The 23,542-nt window shown below is 40.5% G+C and overlaps 2 protein-coding genes across 4 annotated transcripts; one reads left to right on the top strand and one right to left on the bottom strand.

Moving 5' to 3' along the window:
• Nucleotides 1-17,441, bottom strand: dhx38 (DEAH (Asp-Glu-Ala-His) box polypeptide 38). Of its 2 annotated transcripts, none has more exons than XM_085402030.1 (27): nucleotides 17,164-17,441; nucleotides 16,046-16,374; nucleotides 15,606-15,799; nucleotides 15,190-15,351; nucleotides 14,935-15,097; nucleotides 14,471-14,592; nucleotides 14,317-14,393; nucleotides 14,079-14,234; nucleotides 13,395-13,556; nucleotides 13,168-13,275; nucleotides 12,313-12,437; nucleotides 12,072-12,209; nucleotides 11,638-11,824; nucleotides 11,093-11,278; nucleotides 10,872-11,012; nucleotides 10,573-10,683; nucleotides 10,229-10,345; nucleotides 10,033-10,140; nucleotides 9,823-9,935; nucleotides 7,706-7,914; nucleotides 6,580-6,734; nucleotides 5,821-5,976; nucleotides 5,438-5,572; nucleotides 4,920-5,045; nucleotides 4,736-4,831; nucleotides 3,073-3,194; nucleotides 1-1,067 (listed from the first exon to the last, which is right to left on the bottom strand). In XM_085402030.1, the coding sequence occupies exons 2-27, from the start codon at nucleotides 16,369-16,371 to the stop codon at nucleotides 986-988; spliced, it is 3,777 nt and encodes a 1,258-aa protein (XP_085258156.1). In that variant the 5' UTR covers nucleotides 16,372-16,374; nucleotides 17,164-17,441; the 3' UTR covers nucleotides 1-985. The 2 variants fall into 2 exon arrangements, with proteins under 2 accessions (XP_085258156.1, XP_085258148.1); XM_085402022.1 differs by having other exon boundaries at nucleotides 15,606-15,802.
• A 1,252-nt stretch (nucleotides 17,442-18,693) lies between these two features.
• Nucleotides 18,694-23,338, top strand: cyb5b (cytochrome b5 type B). Of its 2 annotated transcripts, none has more exons than XM_085402048.1 (5): nucleotides 18,694-19,154; nucleotides 20,137-20,265; nucleotides 21,532-21,558; nucleotides 21,660-21,691; nucleotides 21,826-23,338. In XM_085402048.1, exons 1-5 carry the CDS (start codon nucleotides 18,957-18,959, stop codon nucleotides 21,914-21,916), a joined length of 477 nt encoding a protein of 158 aa, XP_085258174.1. In that variant the 5' UTR covers nucleotides 18,694-18,956; the 3' UTR covers nucleotides 21,917-23,338. The 2 variants fall into 2 exon arrangements, with proteins under 2 accessions (XP_085258174.1, XP_085258167.1); XM_085402041.1 differs by having other exon boundaries at nucleotides 18,695-19,154; nucleotides 21,823-23,338.
• The last annotated feature ends 204 nt before the right edge of the window (nucleotides 23,339-23,542 follow it).

Below are 23,542 nucleotides of genomic sequence, written 5' to 3' on the forward strand. Positions count from 1 at the left end.
TTTAAAAAAAAAATTAAAATTGCTAATGTTTATTTTCATTTGTAAAATATGTAGAAAGAAAAAGAAACATAAGCTGAGTTTCACGTAAAAGGACGAAAAACCGACACACCAGTCTATGTGAAGCTGCATGGCATTCTGATCAGCTGAGGGTAAAGAGGAAGGTGCACACCAACAAAGGCATATGAGCATTTCTGAACATCTGTTTCAAGGAAAACCAAAAAGGTAATGTTTGCCATAACAGTGACACCGTTTATATATTTAATCCAGCGTGGTGAAATAATGAAGCGATGATTAGCCACAGTACGTTGTTGGAACAAGGTCAACAGGAGTTAAAAAAGGTCAATTGCCTAAGCCTGCATGTGAGTATTAGGGCGTATGACAATACAACTGTAGAGTCAGTAGACACTCGTGCCACAAGTACATTTTCAATAGTGCTTCTGTCTGTAGAGGAGCACTTCAAGGTGGCACGTGTCGTTCAAGTCACAACACTGCAAGAACTAGTAAATACAAGGACATGAAGACACGTAACACTTACATCAGCTTACCATTTATCAGCTGCACTCTGACAATACCGTCAGGAATATAGAAAATTACGTTTGAGTTTTTAGTGGAGGTACAATTATTGTCAACACCTCTCTAAAAGCCTTTCAATAATAAGCACATATAAATACTGTTTATGGGGGAACAGAAAGAAAGAAAACAGCACAGTCCTTTTTCCTTAAAATGCATCATGGAAACAGCTAGTGAAGGTGATGGAGGTGGAGGGAGGCTTTCTGATCAACCCAGCTAGTCTCCGAGTCTTGTGCCTTATACAAGTTCTCACTCTAGTGGTCTGAACATGAACTGCAGCTGACGGCCACACTGGGAGGAAGAAATGGTTGAAAGCTGCTCTGTTTTTGCTTTTGCTGGTGTGGTCCGAGCCTCGATGACAGTGACTGCTTAGAAGCGGAAATGGATCGGGAGCTTCTTACTTCCAGAAGCCGTTTTACAGTCCGAAGCGGGCGGGGGTGTGTCTGGGTGTCATGGGGACCTCTTCTTTCCTTCCTGGCGTGCAGATTTTCACCGCCCTGAATCAGGAGAGAGAAGCAGGTGCAGACAAGTTACTTCCTGTGGCAACATACACAACAGGAGCTTTATTCCTTATTGCGGTGTTTGGTCAACACTGAATGTTTCCTACTCTGGGTTAAAAGAGCTGGGTTTTTTAAAGCTGCGTGAAGAGGAGAATGAATGAAAAGACAGAGCGGGACGTAGAGCCTGACGCCTCTGACAGTGCAATCTATCATCTTTAATTACAGCAGTGTGACACTGACACTTCTCTCGTGCCTTCCTCCTGCTAACACACACACACCTGCAGCAATTACAACAATCAGGCCATAACCTCCTCCTGTCAATCTGTCCCTGCTCTCTGGCTTACCGGTCACTTTGGGAGAAAATGTTGTGCTTCCCTTAACACAAACGCTTCCAGTAGCTCCATTAAGCTCAATGAACATGAATGTCTGACTGGTGGTGCATGTTTTATAACAGTGATATGCTTTTTTTTAGTGTAGTGTCAGCTGGCCCACTGACCATTCCTAAAGGACTAAATATATCTGAATACTTGATCTAACATGTTCCAGCTAATTTTTAATGTTATGTAAAGTTTTAAAATGTAATCACTGCTGACTGGTGTGCAACTGCACTATATGACAGATAACTACATCTATTAGTGCACTCAATTAGATTTTTACCACATGTTCAGTTTGTCTGATAAATATTGTTTGTTTATTAAATGCTCCCCGCTCTCAAACAGCAGAAGTGGTAACTCGAACCTGCTGGAAAGTGCAATTTACACTTTACTATTACTAAATGCTTTTCAACCTAATGTGTCAACAGGAAGCTGAGACTTTTCTTTTGAAATGTATTTAATATTTAGGATTTTTAGGGGGGGGGGGGGGAGTAGAATTCATAAGAAGACCAAGCACATTACAGAATAAAACTGTCAAAATCTCTATTTCTGAAAACAAGACCATCCAACCACTTTCTTCTTCTGTCTTAGTGTGAGGTGCAGGATACACCCTGCAGAGGTTGCCAGTCTGTTGCAGGGCTAACACAGACAGAACCGACCAGTCACACTCCATTCACACCTCAAGTTAATTGAGAATCGCTGATTCACCTGACTCCGTGTATACTGTGGGAGGAAGCCACACAAGGAGAACATGCAAACTCCACACAGAGAGATGGTGCTAACCATTGGAGTTAAAACTTGTTGCGTTGTCTCTTAAGCATTTCATATAGAACAAACACACAGGCTCCAAAAACACTCAATGCTCCCCATTTATACACAACACAAGCAACAGGGCTGTTTACTAATTCACAGCAGTGATCTGCGCTGCTGAGCAGGGAGACGGGTGATAAGCAGCTGCCACTCGAAAGCACGCCCGACAACATATTTCATCCCAGTCACACTGAACTCAGAGAGGAGACGCTCGTGAGGCCCGCCAGAGGACAAAGACAGCCACGAGCCCAGGAGAGCCTTCAACTTCATTATCACACGCCCAGCTTCCTCTTCTTAAATCTGATTCTTAATCCTATACCTCGAGTGTGATTATTTTCAACATATCTGTCACAGATGTGGCCACACTAAAAGCTCGAGACAGAAAAACCAGCTGATTAATTAACAATAAAGGGACTTTTTTAAATTTGTCTTTATAACCCTATTTCTCTATGTAAAGCTCGGAGATGGGTGTGAAATTAATTTTTTTGGTCTAATTTGAAAATGAACATTCCCCTCCTTTCTCTGTTCTGCTATGGCACAATTTAAATTGCTGCAGTAATGGGGGTCAGCCAGGAGTCAATATTATTTCTTTTTGTCTCGTCTGGAGGGACCAGAGGTGAGAAAAGCTCATCATGAAGAGTGAGAAAGGTGGAGTAGAGGGAGGGAGGGAGGGGTGGAGATAGGGGATTGGCAGCAGGGTAGGTAAATTAAACATTTCTAATCTTGACTGTGTATGGAAAATGAGGGCCACAGGGAACTATTGTTGGACGAGGCCCGTGTAGAGAACCAAAAGGAGGGGAGATTTGTTGCCGCCTTACCTCACGCTGCCGACGTTGTTCTTCTTCTCCTGCTCTTCTCGACGAGCTCGCAGCTGCTCCTCGGCCATGGCCATCTCCTCCTCCATGTTGGTGATCTCCTCCTTGGCCCTGCGACGGTTCTCCTACAAGTCGAACACGGACAAATGGTTTAAAAAGAAGAATACAGAAATGTTTACATGCACAAGTCAATGTTAACATGTTATTCTAAAATCAGTGCTATTAACAGTCTCCGCTCTTCTGAGAAGAGAATTTTATGGTGCAGGTAAGTCTAGTTCGTTTCACTTATAGATCTGTCTTTCTGCCTGAGGATATTTCCAGGTTGGAACAAGTGACTCCACCTGTCTACCACTGCCGCTTATCCAGAGGGAGGTGCTGGACCTCATTCTCCCAGGCCAACTTCTCCAGCTCATCCGGAGGCACTCCAAGGCGTTCCGAAACCAGCTGAGGGGTTAACTTTTCCAGCATATGCTGCTCTGCCCCGGGGGCCTTCTTCCACTACGGCCAGAAACACCTCACCTGGAAGGCGTCCAGAAGGCAGCCTCGTCAAATGCCCAACACACCTCAACTGGCTGGTTTCGATGTTGAGATGTAGCAACTCTGAGTCCCTCACCCCCTCTCTATTCCCCAGCCACCTTCAGAGGAAGCTCATTTTTGCCGATTGTATCCATAATCTAATTTTTTTTGAGCTTGTGTTCATAAGGTGTCAATCTCACGCCTCCCTATCCCCTCACTTGTGAGGCCTGCCACAGAAACTCCTCCATTTGGGGCAACAGCTCATCCCCTAATCAGAGTGAGCAATCTACCCGAGGAACATGGACTCAGACTTGTAGGTGCTGGATGCTGATTTAGCTCACTGGTTGAGCAGGTGCCCGAATGCCCTACAGCTGAAATGCAGTGGGCCTGGATTCCAGTCTGACCTGCAGCCCTTGGCTGCATGTCTTCCCCTGCTTTCTCTGCCCATCTTTCTCTTCTCCTCTTTGCTGCTAAAAATATAAAATAAAGGTAAACCCTAAAAATAAATCTTTGGAGGTGCCAATTCTTATCCCAGCCACTTTACACTGTAGTGGCTGGGATAACCACATCATCTGCGAAGAGCAGAGACATGATCCTAAGTCTGTCAAAGTTGACACCACTTGGCTGCGACTAGGATTTCTATCCATAAAAGTTATGAACGAGGGCAGGCCTGATGGGAAAGGATCCGATTTACTGCTGGCGACGCAAACCAAGCTCTCACTACGACTGAACAGGGAATAAATGGTTCATAGCAACGGGGCAGTCAGCCATGCTCACAGGGACACGGTCCACAAAACACATGTAGACTGGTTGGGCAAACTCCCACGCTCTCTCACGCAACTTTGAGGTGAATAAAGAGCCAGTCCAGTGCTCCACAACTAGGATGGAAACTACGTTACTCCTGAGTCTAAAAAAATCTTTTTTTTAAGAAAAGTTGCCACCACACCGAAAAGCTGATAAGGACCACAGCTACGGGTTACAAAGTAAATCTGAGGGGTCAAAACAAAAACAACACAAAAATGTATATTTTATATTTACACAAAATTTCCCACCTCTCCTTCTGACCTTCCTGTCAGAGCCGCCTGCTCTTTCACCCCTTCCACAACCCCAGCATCCACCTGCATGCTGCTCCACCCATTTCTTGACTTACCTGTCTGCTTTTTCCAGCATGTTTGATGCTATAAAACATGGGTCCCAGTTCTGCTAGCCACTCTCCATCCACTGCAGTCACACACTGCATGTACTCCTGCAACACAAAGCACAAGTTAACATCAGCAACATTAAAAACCATCAACTGTTTTTTGCCAAAAATATGCAGCAGTCAGTCTTCTTACCTTTGTGGTCATTACGAGCTCGTGGTAGATGATGTAGTCGGGAGTGTAGCCCATACCAAACAGGGAGCTGGTAGGATGGAGGTGACATGGCATACCTGTCCTCACATTCACATATTCCCCAATGCCCTGGGAGCAAACACATGCATAAATAAATTAAATGTTCAGGATCCTGGTTCCTGCAGTGTGCCTCTGTCTATGTTTGCACTATAAGGTCAGAGCAAAGCAGGTCATCTGGGCTAATTTGCTTCTCCACCTGGGTTGGACAGCAGGAAAATTAATTTAAAGTATATCCAGCATTACTATGATTGCTTGGGTTAGCTGCCTACACATAAGTCAAACTGAGAACCTTGATTATATAGTCATGATTTTAAATTTCCTTTCAGATTTTACCGCTGTATTAATGGGAGGCCAGGGGGGATATTTCACCACTCTGTAATTATGCTGCTATAAATCTGCCACAACCAGTCGCCACCAGGTGTAACATATTAACTGAAGGAAACCGTAAGTGAAGAAAGTACCTTGAGCTTGGCAGCCTGGTGGAAGTAAGCAGCACAGATGCATTTTCTGATGATGTCCCAGTCTGAACCACAGGAAACCAGGTTCATCCTCTGCTGCACCATGATGTCCTTCAACTGGGAGCGTACCTCACGCACCTGCACAAACACCGGATTTATTGGAGGTAGACCCCAACAGACAAAACAAGTCCAACCTGGCTGCTTACGATTGTTTTAAAAATACATATCATTGCAATAATGTAACACCCTGAAAATCTCACAGGATTTAAACTTTGCCCAAACAGCAAACTTGACACTATTAACCATTAAAACTGCACAATATTCATATAGCAGAGTTTACAAGTGCAAAGTGAACGAGAGAATAGGTGAAGCAGTGCAAGTCTGACCTTGCGCATGGCCTTGGTGTGGATGAAGTGCTCGTTGCACCAGATGCTAGAGTAATTGTTGTTCTTCCACTGCATGTACACATTAAGGTAGGTGAGGTGGTCACTCTCGGGGACTGAGAACTTCTCCCTCACCTGGTCACTCTCCTCCTCACGACCCTGTAAAAAACGCACAGACAGAGTTTAATATTTAAAAGTGTTTATTAGTGTTTAAAAATGTAACAGCTAACCAGCGTGTAGCAGAAACGTAATATTATATGTCAAATTTGTTTGGATGGAGTTATGTTCCCCACCACGTAGCACAGTCCAACATTCATTTTCTTCACTTTCTCCTTTACTTTTGTTTTGTTTGTTTTTTTAAGTCTCCACTAATTCCTGAGGGAATTATCAGACTTTTAAGCTGCTAGTCACCAACTGTGTCTGTCTTCTGTCTGGTACAGTGAATTAGCTTTTCCACTGAAAAGGCAACAACTAAAAATAATGCCATGAGGGTGCTAAGAGTGAGCCAGAACAGTGCACGATACGAAAGGGGAAAAAAAAGGAAAGCTTTTAAACTCCGAAGAGCTCCCTGGGCTTTACATGGACCAAAATATACTAAAACAGTGCAGATGTCAGGCTTTTGATGCGATTCTCATGTCATCATTTGCTTCTTAGAGCAAACCTTTTCACATTCAAGAAGTCATGTGACGGGAGCTCATATTTATTTTCGAGAAAAAAACAACAAATCACATTCTTAAAAATTAAAAAAAAAAGGCGTTGTACCTTAGGTCTGTAAAAGATGGCTGGCACAGACAACATGGAGACGATGATGAGAATGTCAGCACTGCAGCCCATGTCACAGGACACTATCAGCATCTTAGAGAGGGCGGGGTCAAGCGGAAACTCCACCATCAGACGTCCCGTTGGTGTCAAAGCTCCTGAAAGGACGACAGAGGACACCGTGACAAACTCAGCGTGTGTGCAATATAAACGTACATGACATGTAAAGAATGTAGGAGGGACAAGTATTAAGATGAGTGGATAAGCTGCTTTTCCATCAAAAGCCTGCTGGCGTAAGGGAGAAGGCAGCATTGTGTGACACTTATTTATCTTTCACTGTGAGAGAGTAGAATGAACTGCTGACAGCTGAGAATACTTGTAGGGGAAAAAAATAGAGTGTGAGATCAAAAAACTTTGCAGTTTCTGATTTAAATGATTAGACGAAAGAGTCTAAGAAGCTTACGAGGAGGAAAAGCAGAGTAGCAGAGAAGCCAGTTTGGGGCAGGTAAGCCTTAATCAGAGATAATCTGCTGTTAACACACCATACAGGGAATCATCAAAAGTCCCCCCTTATCCCCAAATCCCCTGGAATCTGGCTAAGGATGAGACCAAAATGAGACCCGACCAGTCAAATCAAACACAGGATCAGTTACTAGGCAATTACTCCACTGGCTAAACCTCACAACTGTCTCCTCCAGGCCTGTTTGCAGCGTCTGCACTATCAATGCAGCATCCTTTACAGAAGCCGGTCTCGTGCCTGTTTGGGGTGTCACAATCACTATGTATCAGCTCAAAGCAGCGCTCAGAGGGGAAATGCAATTCCTAAATACCCAATATCCTCTATCATCACGTCAGGAAAATGATTTATATTGTTTGGCCCTACTGGAAAAAACGACTGACCTGGGCTAAGTCCAGCCTGCTACAACAAATTTGGTATATAATTTTACATGTCCATTTAACACAGATGGAGGATATAGAAATACATTTAGACTTAGTTTTATTTTATGTCATCACTAATCGGAAAATATAATACTTGTAATATAATAATTGTACGCTTTTTTTAAAAGTCGACGTACTAGAAATCAATTTAAATGGGGGGAGGATTTCCGGTTGGACACTAGACACAAACCTGTGTTGTCCAAAGCTCCCAAGATCCAGAGCTGGTACATGGAGTTGAGCATGTTATCCTCAGGTGGTGGATCCATGAAGTGGAAAAGGAGCAAATCCTGAACACCCAGAGACTTTAACAGCAGGACTACGTTGGCCAAGTTGGTTCTCTGGATCTCTGGTATGGTGGTGGTCAGCATCTCGTTCTTAAAGGCGCTCTGAGTGTACAGCCTGTTCGGGCGGAGGAGACACAGAGTAACGGTCAAACTGGTTTGCTTGTTTTTGAAGCAAACTGAGAGCTTGAACGGAGAAGATGAAATATGCTCATCTTATTATGTGGACACGCGTCATTAGGAAAGTACCGAGCATACAGTCAGGTCCGTAAGCTTTTGGACTGTAAAACAAGCCACTGCGTGCCATTTTTAAATCACACAGTCAAATAACTGAAATGCAGACTTCCAGCTTTAATTTGGAAGATTTTCATTATTTATTTTTTTACATGAACTGCAATTACAATTCAGTCATTTTCACACAGTTTGAAGATGTTTCCTTTTCCCTTCTCTTCCCATGATTTGTGAACAAGTTAATTTTGCTTTTATCTGTTACATTTTTTTTCCTAGAACTGTGCGGGCTCTTTTAAATGTTTTATGGCAAACTCTAATCTGGATTTCCCATTCTTGACTTTAAACAGTGGTCTGCACCTCATCAAGGAAACTCCTGATACCCCCACCTACTTGATGGTGTTTTTGACTTTGTTAGATGTTGTGAAGCTGCTGATCTGGTCAGTATAATCATTATTTTTAAGAACATAGCAAATTGTTGATTTGACCCCTCCTAAAGTTTCTGCTGTCTCTTAAAGGTTTATTTAGTTTTTTGTTTTCAGCCTAACATCCTTCAGTCGTTAAACCACGAGGGAACAGGCCTCAACCGGTCATGATACTCCTTTCAGTGAACTTATTCTCTAACTTGGTCTCGAATTCCTAAACAGTTATTGCAATAATTTTTTATCAAACCCTTTGAATGAAAGCAAAAGTCTACATTTTATCTTATTGAAAGTCCACTGTGGTGATGTACAGAGGCAAAGAAAGTGTCACTATCCAAATATTTATGGACCCGACTGTAGAACGACTGCAAAGGGAAACTCCATAAGTTAGAATTCAGGGAAACTTCCTGAGCATGGGTTAAAGTATCTCTTTCAGCAATTACAGCAGTCTGGTGTAGGTGCTTATAATTACAGGATGATTTGAACATTGAGGGATTTGAGCGTGTGTGGGTGCCTACTGCAGGCACCCACACACGCTCAAAGGATCTTTGAACAGGGAATTCTCCACACGAGCTGAGTAAATCACCGTGAATCTCTCTGTGCGCTCTCACATCCGCAGCTGCTCAAACGCCTCGACTGCGCCGTGTAAAGCTGTTCCAAAACCGATTCTTTGTATATTTTTGTGAGCTTGTGTGTTAAGAGCAGGTGGGTAGGATTTATCTCAGCATACGTGGGCCTCACAGCTCATTTCAAATACAAAATGCTTCACTATGTGTAGGCACGTCAGCAAGTCTCTATAATATGTTATAATAAGTTATAATATATCCAAAGAGCGAGAGGTCAAGTAAAACCTCTAAAAGGATCTCCTTTCCTGCCGTACAAACAGTCAAACTGCATGAAATCCTCCAGAGATTAGGCTTCTGGCACTCTCCCTCCTTTGCTGCCTCTGTCTGTCTTGAAGGCATGGCCACAACACACATGAACACAATTTGTGAACACATTAACATTTCAACCAGAATGATGCAAACTTTTTAGACAAGCAGGAGCAGAATAAAAGCCTGACTCTAACCCCGGGTGGTTTGTTTCTGAATATGTGCCATTCAGCCAAAAATACATTTACAATTGTAATGTGGAACCGGATTGCACGTAGTTACTGTGAGAGGGTTTTAAAGCAGGCAGAATGAGAATATCTTCCCTCTTAAAGGATCAAGAGACTTTCAGTATTGAAAACAAGAAAAAGCCTGAGTTAAAAAAACAAAACTGCTAAAACTGTAAACTATGCACTAATTCCAGCTCAGAAATTCTGTAATGTGCCATGTGAATGTGTCTGCACAAATACCGAGTGTGCATAAAGCAGACAAGGGCCTGAATATTACCTGTAACATTGCCCTGGTCCTGTACGTCCTGCTCGACCAGCACGCTGGTTGGCATTAGCTTGGCTAATAGGATAAACCTGGAGCGCGTCCATTCCAATGCGAGGATTAAAAACCTTTTGAATAGGGAAAAAAAGGGAAGTAAATATCAATGGTGTCACTTTCCTTAAATACTGTACAGTAATAAAAATATCTTCAGTGGGATTGAGCTACCTTAAGTTTGCAATAGCCTGAATCCACAACAAACATGATGCCATCCACAGTGAGGGACGTCTCTGCGATGTTTGTAGCGACTATGCATTTTCTCACACCATCTGGAGCCTAGCAAGCGACGAAAGAAAATTAATCAGCTGAAGGTTATTAGTTTGCGTAAAATGTTTATTTGAATTAATTCACAAGTGATAAAAACCTTCTGGAAGATCTTGGCCTGGAGGTCAGATGGAAGCTGAGAGTAAATGGGAAGCACAGCTAGAGCAGGAGCATTTTCCAAGTCTTCCAAACGCTCCACAATCTGATCCGATGTCACCTGCAATAACAAGGAAATACTGAAAACTTTACCAGACTCTAAAACTAAGACATTTCCTCTATGTTTTTATTTTATTTTAGTTAGTTTAGTTTTCCAAGTTCACAAAATTGATTCAGTTAGTTTTCTCAAAAATTCTGCTTTTCTCTTTTTTTACTAAAACTAGAATAAGTTTGGTGAGAGCACACAAACCAAACAAGAAATATATATATCACGGTCATGTTGCTTACTTCAATGTCCTCTTGCCCAGGCATAAAAATGAGGATGTCTCCCAACAGCCCACTGAGGTGAATCTGCAATGCTTGCTTCACAGCTGCCTCCACATAGTCCTCCTGAGGTGTCTACAAAGCACCACACACAACAAATCATCCAGACTTTGCATAATATATAAACTAGTTGTATTTCATAAACTGACAGCTTCATGTTGAGGTAAAAATATGGCAACCTAATTTACATTTATTACCCGTATGATACAAGGTTCACAGAAAGGCTCTTATACCCGAAATAAGGAATAAAATCATAAACATACCTTGCTAAACAAAATGTCAACTGGAAATGTTCTCCCTGGAATATGGAATATAGGTACGTTGCCAAAAAATGATGCAAACTTGTCAGAATCCATGGTTGCAGACGTAACTATGAGTTTCAAATCGGTGCGCCGAGATACAACCTGATAGGAAAAGCAAACAGAAGTGAAGAGCTTGCTTGACATCATCGAGTATTCTTCTCATAAAAGTATGTTGTACCGACCTCACGCAGCAGACCGAACAGCACGTCAGTATTCAGTGAGCGCTCGTGAGCTTCGTCCATTATAACAGCACTGTAGTGGTCCAGGTCCGACTCCCTCAGTGACTCCCTGAGCAGGATTCCATCTGTCATGTACTTTATCAGAGTTTTCTCAGATGTACAGTCCTCAAATCGGATTGCGTAACCAACCTAGAGGAAACATTGTCAAAATAATCAAGTGAAACTGAAAAAAAAAAAAAATGTGAGAGAATGACCACTAACCCAATACTCCTGTGTGACATGCACAGATATTCATTTTAATAAAAATGAAAGGGGGGAAGCAATTAAAGCAAAGATAGTACCTACTGACAGAAGTAAAACAGAATTATTTTAAACCCTCTAAAAACATAGGTTCTCCCTTTACCTACTACTATTTTTCAGCACTTGAAGTTGATTATTTCATTCACTACCACATTCCAGGTCGCTAACAAACCTGATATTTTCCTCCTGCCCACTAGATGGCAGTGTTACACAGAATATGCAAGATGGCTCCAGTGTGTTGGCTTTACCTCCTCTCCGAGGTTGGTGCCGATCTCCTCGCTGACTCTCTTGGCCACGCTCATGGCAGCCACTCTTCTGGGCTGAGTGCAACCCACCATGCCGTATCTGGTGTAGCCATCCTCGTGCAGGTACTGGGTCAGCTGGGTGGTCTTCCCACTGCCGGTTTCCCCAACAACAATCACTATGCTGTTGTCCCTGCAGTTTGCAGTAAACACAATTAAAAATTGAAGGTTATATTCAAAGAACTCCTCTCAGTTTTAATGCGGGTTTCTTGTAACTAATTCCACCATCCATTAAATAGTAAGAAAATCAAATAAACTGCTTAGTTGATGAGTATAAACAAATATTTGTCCAAACAGCCAATCACCCACATCCCTCTGTCTTTTAATGTCAAACACATTTTAAAGGTGGAAAACAACCAACATAGTCTTGGTATCAATACCTTATGATATTAAGAAGCTGCTGTCTGACTGCAAAGATAGGCAGGTACTGTCTCTGCTCCAGAATGCTCTTCTTCTTAGCAAATTCACTGCTGGCCTCGCTCTTCTCTTTCATGTGGTCTGCAAATTTTTGCTCTGCTCTGTAAAGCAAACAACAAAAAAATGAATACAGTAGATCAGACAAACACTAGACTTCAATGCTACAAGCCAGATTATTAATAGAGAAAATGTCTGTCAGCTCACCTGTAATCTACTTTGCCGTCCTCTCCTACAGCTTTGCCCCCTGGCATGTCTTCATCCTCCGTCTTCTTAATACCCATGATATCCCCCAACTTGGTGCCTGCCAATTCCCAGTGTTTGTGCTGTGCCTGAAAACATAATTAAGGGCAGGTACACATATTCAGATCAGAAAAAGAGTGAATACAGCATCTGGTGTCAGAGTCATCCAATAGTTTTGCCTCATTAATGATTTATTCCTCACACCGACACGAATTAAAATATTGTGATTATTCATTTAATGAAGGAATGTTGGACAACAGTAGCATAAGACATGCGTTCGTAAGCCTATCACAATTCATTTACATATTAATTTCATTTGTTAGAGATTTGGATCGTATGTGGCTTCCTACACAACTGTGCAATACCAAACTACACAATGTATATGACAGCTTGCACAATAGGGCATTTAACAGATTACATTAGTACAATCAGGAATCTGTAATATGATCATAGATCTGTTATTATCATATTATTATTATATAATATATCTACTGTGCAACACTTTCAGGCATTTTAGATGTCTAGAGTCTTTATTTTGTAATTCCATGAGGCAGGTGTCCCATCAGTCCCACGTTCATTCTGCAGCATGACACAACAATCCCAAAACCAAAGCCAGTTATAAAGAAATGTCTTCAGTGTTCAAAAGGGCAAGGAATCCTGCAGCAGCTTTACATACTTTTGCACACTAAGTTATATTGTGCATTGCACTAAATGCCATTACCATTCTCAGACTGAACTAGCCTCAGTATGAAGTCTGAGGCAGGGTCACTAAATCCTTTTCTGTGAACCTGTCTGAGTGGAATTGCATGCCCAGCATACCTTCTTTCGCTCTTTCTGCTCACGATGTTTACGGACCAGCTGGCTGCCCTTTCTAGAGATGATGGCCATATCAGAAGTAGGATCTTTCACAGGGATGACAGGTTCTGGCTGCGGGAGGACAAACACGCACATATTGACACTAAAATTGATAAGAAATTCCTCAAGCGTAATCATGAGACAAATATAACATCTCAGAGATTGGAAATGTTAATGATGAGAGGCTTTACCTGTTTAGTGAAGACTATTCTTCCATCCAGGAAGGGAGGGACCAGGTTATGAACCAGCAGGTGAACCTTGGCGGCATTGTCCTCCTCAAAATCTTCATCCACTTCCAACCTTTGCACCACACCACTGGTCAGCATTCGATTGGTCTCCCACCGTTCGTTATCCTTTAACAAGAATCACAGCCTCTTACAAAGGTATGCCCACACAAGATCACCGCCCCATCTCGGTGTCTTAGACCTTCTTCTTCCCTTTCTCGCTCTGTCCCTTCCCCCCGTCTTGCCACCATGGGGAGCAGGGCTTTCAGCTGCTCTGCTCCTCAACTCTGGAAATATCTCTTCCATCTCTCTCTTTAAGACCCAACTCAAAACTCATTTGTTCAAAATAGCTTATTCCACATAACCTCTCCACTCTGCTATTTGAAATTTGTTTTATCGCTTATTCTTTTATGATTGTGTAAACTGCTTGCTTTTATGTTGCTTTTATTATTCTGCGTCCTTGAGTGTTCTGAAAGGCGCTTTTAAATAAAATGTATTATTATTATTATTACTATTATTAAAAGACATGCACACACACAAAGGTCACCTGCATGCAGTGGCAAGTCATGTATGCAGATACACAGAAGATTTGCCACTGCATGCAGGTGTACAGTTCTGATTTTGGTAAATATTGAAGCAGAATGGTTGTACCTCATTGATCTGTCGTTTCTGGGCAGATATTCTTTTTTGAGTCTGCTTCTGAAGTATCTGCTCTCTCTTCTTTATGTAGTCGTCAGAGGTGGAAGTAAAAGGGTTGTGGAACTCATCATAGCCTTCATCCATCATGTACCAGTCTCTGTCAGCTTGCTGTAATTTCAGTTAAATAATCAGATAACAGAAAAAAAATGCTTATGTATGAGGCATGAAGGAGTGATAATTTAGTACTCACCTTCTGGTCTTCCTCCCACTGTTCTTTCTCGTTCTCATTATCAAACATAATTCCTGCACCACCTTCTTCTTTCCTCCCTGAAGAAAAGACAAAGAAATTAAATTTCTCCGGCATACTATAAATGTTGAATGAAGGTTCAATTTTTTAACAGTACCTTTTCCTTGTGATAAACGAGGTGTGGACCCCAAATGCTTTCGGTCATTGGCCCATTCATTATACTTATAGGATGGGGTAGGCAGGGGCGTGTCGTCAGGATAACGACCTGATCTAACTGATCTAAAAGCAAATAAATGATGTTAGCATCGAGTGGCAGTTAAGCATTTCACACAAAGTGCAATCATATTTACAAAAGCCTCTAAGAAACTGATGATAACAGTATGATCATAACACTTGGTGATACGCAGCAAAGAGCTGCGAATTATATTTTTTATAAAATACAAATAGCCATGCTGCCAGATAACATTTAGAGCTGAAGATAATTCTAAATGCAATTCAATATATTGTATTCTGTGTGGGGTCACATATATAATATCAGTTTTGATCAGTACAAAGAAAGAAATAAAAATTACAGGTCCTGAGTCACAAAAATGTAAGCTACAATACACGACAGTTGCTCACCTGTCCCTTCTCTCACTTTCTCGGCCAGAGCGTTGGCTTCTTTCCGAGCGGTCGGACTCTCTGTGAGACGGGGCAGGGGAAGGAGATTCCCACTGGGAATGCCTTGAGCTGCCAAAACCACTGTCATCCTCATCCCAGTTGGAGCGGGAGGGAGTGAAAGAATCTATGTAAAAACAAAAGAAGGTAAGTGATCAAGTTGAATACACAACATTTTGTACATGGCAATAAAACAAATTCAAATAAAAGCAAAACAACCTCTGGGACGACTCTGTGGAGTTTGGGGTTCATCTCTCTTACTGCCCCGGCTGATGCGATCGGACCACCCATCCCTCTGTGAGCGTTCACTCCTCTCACTGCGCTCCCAACGCTCCGACCGACTGCTGCTGCTGCCACGGCTATAGCCGCTCTCGCGGTCATCTAACAGACAAAAGCAAAGGAATCTCAGCATCCTCAACTGATCTAATATTTGCTTTCATTATCACCTGATCTACAACGTTGAAACAAAAAAACAAACCAAAAAAAACAATGGAATATCCAGAGTTTTGAGTGGTTCTTTCTTACAAATACTAAAAAAAGGAAAAAAAAATATCACACTAAAATCATGATGGATGGACTAAAACCAAAAGTCAATTTTAATGACTATTAGAAAACCAAATGATTTATGGAGTCACCTCTTTCACTGCGTCGGTCTCTGCCCTTATCTCTACTCCTTTCTCGGTCTCTCTCTCTGTTTCTGTCCTCTTTAGAAGAGGCATAGACTCCATGCTCGCGCCTCTCCTTCTCCCTCTGCTGGTGTCTGCGTCTGAACTCTTCGCTGACACCTCCAGGGTTTGAGGGCGTCTCTGAACCAGTCACACGATACTTCCTGCTAGCGAGACAAAAATAAAAGATTCTCAATTACATTATAGCATTTCTGATGAGAATTCCTCAGTCAAGTACACCGTGACTTTTTGCTCTCTGCAACATTTCCAAGTCACGATCCCATATACGAATAAACTATAAAACAGCACATTGTAAAAACTTTTTCCACAAGCCACAATGAAAGCTTTTTAAGCTCATAAAATGAATGGAATACCTTTCTATCTATTCTTTGTAGAGTGCTCACACTTACCTCTCTTTTTTAGCAGTGCTATTGTCATCACTGTCTTCTTCATCAGATCCAGAGTCACTTTTACCTTCCTCCCAGTCTTTGTAGGAGGAAACCTTTGACTTCTTGCTACTCCTGTCATCACTGCTAGAATCTGCTTGTTCCTTAGTCTCACGCTCCTTCCTTTTCTGTGCTGCCAGAAGATCCAAGCCCAGTAAAGATGTGCGTGGAGTGGGTGCCCGAAATACATGGGGCTCTGCAGCAGCGCTCTTCTTCTTTACAATCAGACCTCCAACTTGAACGGTCGGATCGGATCCTTCCAGCCTATGCATTGACACGTCATCATCCATTATCTGTGAAGAAGTTATGATATGAGGAGTGCTAGTAATCTTCGCTGGTGATATCACCATTGATAACATAATTACATTCTATCTCAGGTTTTTTTTTTTTGCATATTTATTACACTTTTATGTTGCAGATCATCAAACTAAATTTTAAATGATGATTTTACTTATTAAGGAAAAAAGTTAACCTGGTCCTGTGTAAAAAAGTAATTGCCTCAAGTGCTTGTGATAACTACTAATGAGTCTTTCACATCATCCCAGAAGAATCACCGTGCACACACTTCTGTCCAGAACTGTTTTAATTCAGCCACCTGGCAAAGCATCTCGATTGGATTCAACTCCAATCGTGTGTATTTACTCGGGTTATATTTACCAGGAAGGAGACAAATACTTTTTCACAGCACTGTATCGATAGGCCGTCATTTCACAGTCATACTCAGAGTCCAAGCTAGGCTCCAATCAATAATCCAAACCACAGAGTAATAACATTTAAATTATTTACTTATTGACCAACTACTGATGTTTGGGAAAAAAAAACCCTCCAGGATATGAAGTAGCAATAATAACTTTTTACCCCGATCCAAAATGAAATAAATAAATCTTTGGTGGGAAATAAGTCACATATGTATTAGTACCTATCACATTAATAGTATCAAAATCTAACTTGAGGCTCTATACGCTTCCGCTGTAGTTGGTAACATGCTTACGTGAGCTCTACGCATTATATTTACGCAGCTAACATTGCTCCATAAAAGAGCTCGTGGGTAAGAGTTTCATTTAAAAAAAACTATCACATACCTCAGACTGAGCGGCTAGCCTCGGCTAGCCTTCGAGCTGCTAGTGTCCAGACGAGAAGGCGCAAAAATGCCGCGTGTTTCTGTCAGCGTAAAATACAAACACTCTCACATGAACGTAAACATCTGGGGCCAACTTATGGACCACAAAATGAATCACAAAACCACCACTAATGGCGTCAGAGAAAACGATTAACGATCGGTTTTCGTAAACTCAACGCGTATGTTTACAGATGAGGGAGCAGCCATTGCAATCCCACAATCCTTCTTCTTCTTCTTTTTCTTCTTTGTACGGCGATACCAAACCGTACATATGAAAAAGCGCCGCTTCTGGTTTGAAGTGATTACTACATCTCTTATATTTTTTTCTATATTTTATGTTCAGAATCAGAAAAGGGTTTATTGCCAGATGTTGAGCAGATTTACAACGTTAGGAAATTGCTGCGGTACTCAATGCGAAACATACTATAAGACAAACACTTAAATAAAAAACAAAAAAGAAATAAAAATAAGAAAAGTGCTAAGCCCCCATTAAGTAAAGGTTACATAACACCCCTTTAGCTTCTTTGGCCTGCATTTGTTTTCTTTTTCTCTTTCTAACCCCCTTTTAAGCTTGTATCCGTATTAATCTAGAAGTTCCTTTTCATTTATTTTCTACATGAGCTGTATCTAAACATATCATCCCACAGTTCTAAAATGTAATTGCGAAAAAATATTTATTTACTTTTATTTACTTTACCCATATTTATATATTTATTATAATAATAATAAGAGTTACAGGCGAGGAAAGAGTGTAAATGTCAAGAAAAATGAAGTAGAAAAATAACTTTGGAAACGAAAATAGAAAAGAGTACCTTGATACAATAAAATAAACAGCAGAGTTTTGGTAAAAGCACAAAAAATTCCCAAAAAGTAAACTATGGTGTTGACGAGCATTGTCCAATGACTATACAAATGATTATGATAAAGTTTGAACTTACAACAAACGTGTTTTTGATGCAAAGGCATAAGTGGAAATACTGAAACTTTGGGGTTAGTTTGGCTAAAGATTTTCTTCAGCTTAGTAAAAACCCATGTCTAAGATTTGACCTAAGACAAGTGTCCCAAAAAAGGGTTAACAAGCACACTGTGGGTGATCTATCAGTATGTGCTTCACAGGGTTTATCAACAGGCAGATAACATAGTGTCGCTGTGGGTTGTATCCGGGTTTTTAAAAAAACAGAAAAGAATTAGGAAAAATACCAAATATAAAAATTCCTATTCAGAGAGTACCAAGGAGTATAAACCTGCCAAGGAACTTTGGAAATGAAATAAAATCTTTTTGAAAAAAAAATGTCTGCAGTATTTACCGGGACAAAGAAAGTGTTATCTAAGCGCAGATAAAATGGGTAAAACACATGTTATGTCACCGGAGTCCCTTACATGCACAATGACAGCGCACACTTGACAACCTTGGCTTGCGCCATGGTCTCGTGATCATCAGTTGGGCGACCTGATTGGTCACTGCTGAGAAAGTGACAGTTTCTTTGGTTACTGCCCCGACGGTCAAACAACACACGGTGGCATTGGTTCGTTTCACATGTCTGCTGATACCGGTTTAGGGTATCTAATGCTTTCGTAACATATAATTGCTCAGCACTGAAATTGTGTTTCTTTTAACTTTTTTTTCCTGCGGTGTTATCAGGGGCTTTTCGAGCCTAATCAAACAGCACACATAGCTATAGCCATCTTTACGTCCATAGCTAAGGTTTAAGAGAAGCTAAGGTTAGCTAGTCGCTCAGTCGCACTGACGTTACAATGGGAGAGGAAAATGAAGAAAATCTCACTAACGCGAATAGTGAAGCTGGTAACTCCAGTGTTGAGCAAAATTGCGAAACAGTAGACGATGGCGTAAAATGTTACACGTTAGAAGACGTAAGAGTACATAATATGAGCAACGACACATGGCTTATCATCCACGATAAAGTATATGACATTTCAAGTTTCCTTGAAGAGGTAAGAAAGACTTTCTGTTGACTAGTAGCTCATGCTTTGTCATTAAAGTAGTCGTTATTAATTCTTCTTCGTGAACCCCTTGGTTTTGCCATTTGTCTGGGCTTCCTGGAAGTGCAGGATGAGCGTGATCCTTATCGTTACGTGTTGACGTGTAAGCTTTGCAAATTGTCTTCGGCTAATTTGCTGCTAACGACCCAATCCTAAACTCAAAACCGCCAGTATAAATAATCTACAATTACGACTGGCCTACTTTAAAGAACCTTCTTATTGTTTTATCATTTCTTCTGCAAGGGTGTCCAAATGTTGTAGGATAGATTAGCTAAGTTTGGTTAACAAGTAGTAGCTAGCCCTGTCCGATGATAGTTCTTCAGACGATTTGGGCTGAATGTTTATAGCTTTATAAACACAGCTGATAAAAATGTGATTTATAAATCAGTGGGCTGGTTGTGATAAAATCCTTTATCTGGCTAAAATGTGTAAAAACTCTGGAAGTTAAAAGTTGCATGTTGTGTAAAAAACAAACAAACAAACAAAAAAAAACCTTTTTGCTTAAGTAACAAAATTAGCTCCTAGAGTGGTACGTCTTTGAACAGTACTGTGCAAACGTCTATAGCCACCCCTCAATCTTTGTATTTTGATAGTAAAATGGGGAGTAGGTGCAGGTTTGTAAATTACGGAAAATAGAGTTTAAATAGTTGTATCAATCTTGAAAACTCACTCTAATATGTTCTTGTAATTTCTGTAAGTAATGTTGAGTTGAGGTCTGGGAATGCCAGCTAATGGCTGAGAATGTCCCGGGGTGCGTCTTTTCCAACCATGTATGCATTCCAACACTGGAAGACTATAATATTAGTGCATTTCACTGTTTTGTCTGTGATTTCAGCTGTAATACTGTCATTATTCATAACTTAAACAAGTATACTAAAACAGTTGTGCATGTCAGGTGCTTCAGAGTAACCAGGTCAACCACTTTTGATTTTAGCATCCAGGAGGTGAGGAGGTTTTACTGGAGCAGGCGGGTGCAGATGCCACAGAGAGCTTCGAGGATGTGGGTCACTCCTCGGATGCCAGGGAGATGCTCCAGCAGTATTACATTGGGGAGCTTCACGAGGTAAGGAGGAAAGACTGCCTGTCTGCCTGTAGTGTTTCTTTCACACGTCTAAACCAATCTTTCAATTACTGAAGTTAAATGTCTTTATTATTATGTCTTTGTTATTATTGTTGCCTAAACCCTTCCAAATCAAACAGAGTAACTAAATAATGTCACAAGATTGAGTCATTTGCACCTAAGTTGTTTGGAGTCACCTCCAGATGGTGTCGTGTATAAGATGACGTAAAAGTGGGTGGAAACTGATTTGTTTCCAAGTCTATCACATGAGCAGTAGCTCTCTATTTAAGTTCCTATATCACATTCAGTCTAATGTTCACATTTTCTGTTTCCTGTGAGGCAGTAATTTGGTTTTGAGCAATTCGAGCATAAAGAAATACTGAAACTAGAGAGATCACAGCATAAATATAAAAAGCATCAGAAAAATACAATAAAAATATTATCCAATTAAACATGAGTAACAATATTTTATGTTATGCTTGTTGGAAATTTAGTGTAGCTTATCAGCCACTCTATTATACACCCAACAGTTTCACAATATTTATAATATACTTTAAAACATGGTTAAATTTACTAATTTACCATAATTATACCATTAGATGATAGATTTTCTGTTCATACTGTTGTTTATCCATTGTACTTCCACTGAGTGCTAATGAATCTCCAGCAGTTTCAGTTAGACAAATCCAGTGCTTTCACATATAAAGTCTCTTTAGACTTCAAATGTGAAAGCTATTTGTAAAATCAATCTTTATGGGTCTTTTACAAAACAGTTTGTGTGAGCTGCTCATTTTAACGCCACAAGAAAATGGCTGTAGAAAAAAAAGACTGGTCAGCCTTGCAAAAATAAAAATAGGAAGATGTCCAGTTCATGTGATTAATTGTTTAATTTGGACTGCTGCAAATTAATCCAGCTTATCTCCAGATGAACATTCCAGTGCAACAGGAAGTTGCAGAGTTTGAAGAAAGTTTCCTGCTGTCTTCCTGTTCAGATGACTTTTGCTTAGGTTCCCACATAATTAAAATCGCTGAGCTGGTTTCTTTGTCTTTTAATAGAAACTGGCAGCACACCACACAAACCGTATTCAAATTATCACTTTTAATTGGTGGATTCCACTTGCAACAAATCAATGAATGTTTGAGGGATAATTAGCCTTCTGGTTCTTTCACCAGTCCCACTTGATGGTTACATAAATTTCAGTATTTATTTATTTAATTCTACTCAGCATCACAAAACGATCATATGATTTCTTTTGTTTTCCTTCATAGGATGACAGAAAAAAGGACACTGCAAAGGTAAATTGGCTGTTCCATGCACCATGAAACGATACTGTATTTGGACTTTTCCACATTGTTCCACAACTTGTGTTTCTCCTTTTTTCAATTTTGTGCTGTAGAAAGCAGAAGTCGCAAAGTCTGAGGGAAGCAGGTTAGTCATTCTGATGAATGTGTCTCAGGCTCTCTTTGTACTGTTTCAGAGGGGCGAGTGCAATGACACCTTATATCTGTATAAATGAAAATGTTTTCAAATTAACGTTTGTGTAATTTTTTTTTTTTCAGCAGCTCCTGGGCCATTTGGTTGTTACCTGCTGTTGCTGTTGTTGTTATTGGTATCGTGTATCGCTACTTCATTTTTGAGCAGAGGTCCTCTTGAGTGGCGACGTCATGTTTTCATCCCTGTCTTTTCATCTTGGAGGCCTTGAAATGTTTGACCAAAACCTCCTCACCCTGGACACGCGCGGTAGTGTGAACGTCCTCAGCAGCAAGAAGAGTGGAGAGAGTAGTTTGATTAAGTGTTTTTGTCCTTGTCCGTCTACTTGGTGCACCAAATAGATAGTTGGGCAGAGACTTTATGAAATTGTCAGCCTTTGCTTTCTTCACTGTGCCAGTTGTCATAAATGTCACGTGTTGTCTTTACCCTAAACTTTCATATGCATGTTCTGCAGTTTGAATCTTCATTACGCCAGCTATAGGTAGGCTGAAGGAGAGGTTATGCAGGGCGATGATGAAGCGAGCCTCCAGCCTGTTTCTTTTTTCTTCTTCTTTTTTTATTGGATAATAACTTGCATAACCTCCAGTGCATTTTCTTGGGTTTAATAAAGTCAGAATAGCCAGTTAGCTCTCAATAAAAGGGTTTATTTTATTCACTCCTTTATGCACAGTTCAGCTGTTAGGCAATGCTTGATTGCTTTTATCACTCGGTTGCAAACTCATAATCTTTCCACTTTTATGAATGCATTTTCAAGTCTGTGTTGGATCCTTTTTGAAAATCGCAGTTAATTATATTGCATCATTGATTTGTTTTTGGAGTTGTCCCTTTCTGCCAATGTTCTCTTTTCAGGAATTTATACACGTTCAAATGACCTAATCATTTAAATGTAGAGAGAAATACAATGCAACTTATTACCCAGGTATAATAGATGACAGGGAATGACAGAATACCCTTGAAAGAAAGTTCATTTCTATTTCAAGTTGTTAATGTTCCCTCTGCTATGCCGTTTGTTATTTAACCAGTGCTTTTTCACAGCTTTTGTTCATTGTAACGCATCTGAACTTTAAGTTTTGGGTGAATGGCACAAGCAGCTGATTCAGCAGAGTTTAAAATCTGGTCTGTGTTTCTTGTGTAGCAGCTTTGGCTATAATCAGTGGGTTTGGCATTTGACCTATAGATGGGTATCTTTCAGTCTACATTTAGTTGTCTTTCCCTGTTTAATGATTATTTGTGGCCTATATTTGTTATTGATTTGATTTATTAAACCTTTGTCTAGGTTGCTAATTTGGTCTTGTTAAATATGTTTTGGTAAGCTTTCAAATTCTTTATTTAAATTTATTTCATGGTAATTAAAAAGTTTTTTCCAAATAGAGACAAATTGATGTCAGCTGTCATTTCAAAGGTTCTGAATGAACTTGCTGCTATTTTTACATGCGAGTACAAAACTGCAGATGTCAAAAATAAGTTTGTTGATTATAAAAGATAAGATGAATACATATCATTGTTATACATTTTACCTGCCATTTCCTTTCTTTGAAACTATCAATAAAATGGGCCTTGACGTGCAATTCGCCAGTCACTACTTCCTGAAAATAATTAAATGTAAATCAGGGTTTATGTATATAGGTTTTCTGTTTCCTTTTTTTTTTTTTTTCTTTTAATTTGTGTGATTTGTGACTTTCCCTCCTGCCTGCCGTCTCTATATTCAACATCCTTTGTCCAGTGTATCCACCCGCTCTTCTTTGCACGTGCCCAAACCATCTCGACTATAACTGTCTCCCTACCACT

Source organism: Rhamphochromis longiceps, linkage group LG1, assembly GCF_057381845.1.
Source record: "Rhamphochromis longiceps isolate RC_006_pf linkage group LG1, R_longiceps_female_GT1.1, whole genome shotgun sequence".
NCBI lineage: Eukaryota > Metazoa > Chordata > Actinopteri > Cichliformes > Cichlidae > Rhamphochromis > Rhamphochromis longiceps.

Excerpts from the sequence above, each read along its gene's own strand:
- cyb5b (XM_085402041.1), top strand. The coding sequence starts at position 18,957 with ATGGGAGAGGAAAATGAAGAAAATCTCACTAACGCGAATAGTGAAGCT. Across the intron at positions 19,155-20,136 it reads TTTCAAGTTTCCTTGAAGAG|CATCCAGGAGGTGAGGAGGT; the intron begins GTAAGAAAGACT and ends TTTTGATTTTAG. Across the intron at positions 21,692-21,822 it reads GCAAAGTCTGAGGGAAGCAG|CAGCTCCTGGGCCATTTGGT; the intron begins GTTAGTCATTCT and ends TTTTTTTTTCAG.
- dhx38 (XM_085402022.1), bottom strand. The coding sequence starts at position 16,371 with ATGGATGATGACGTGTCAATGCATAGGCTGGAAGGATCCGATCCGACC. Across the intron at positions 14,394-14,470 it reads TCGTTTATCACAAGGAAAAG|GGAGGAAAGAAGAAGGTGGT; the intron begins GTACTGTTAAAA and ends TCTTTTCTTCAG. Across the intron at positions 1,068-3,072 it reads AACAACGTCGGCAGCGTGAG|GGCGGTGAAAATCTGCACGC; the intron begins GTAAGGCGGCAA and ends CTCCTGATTCAG.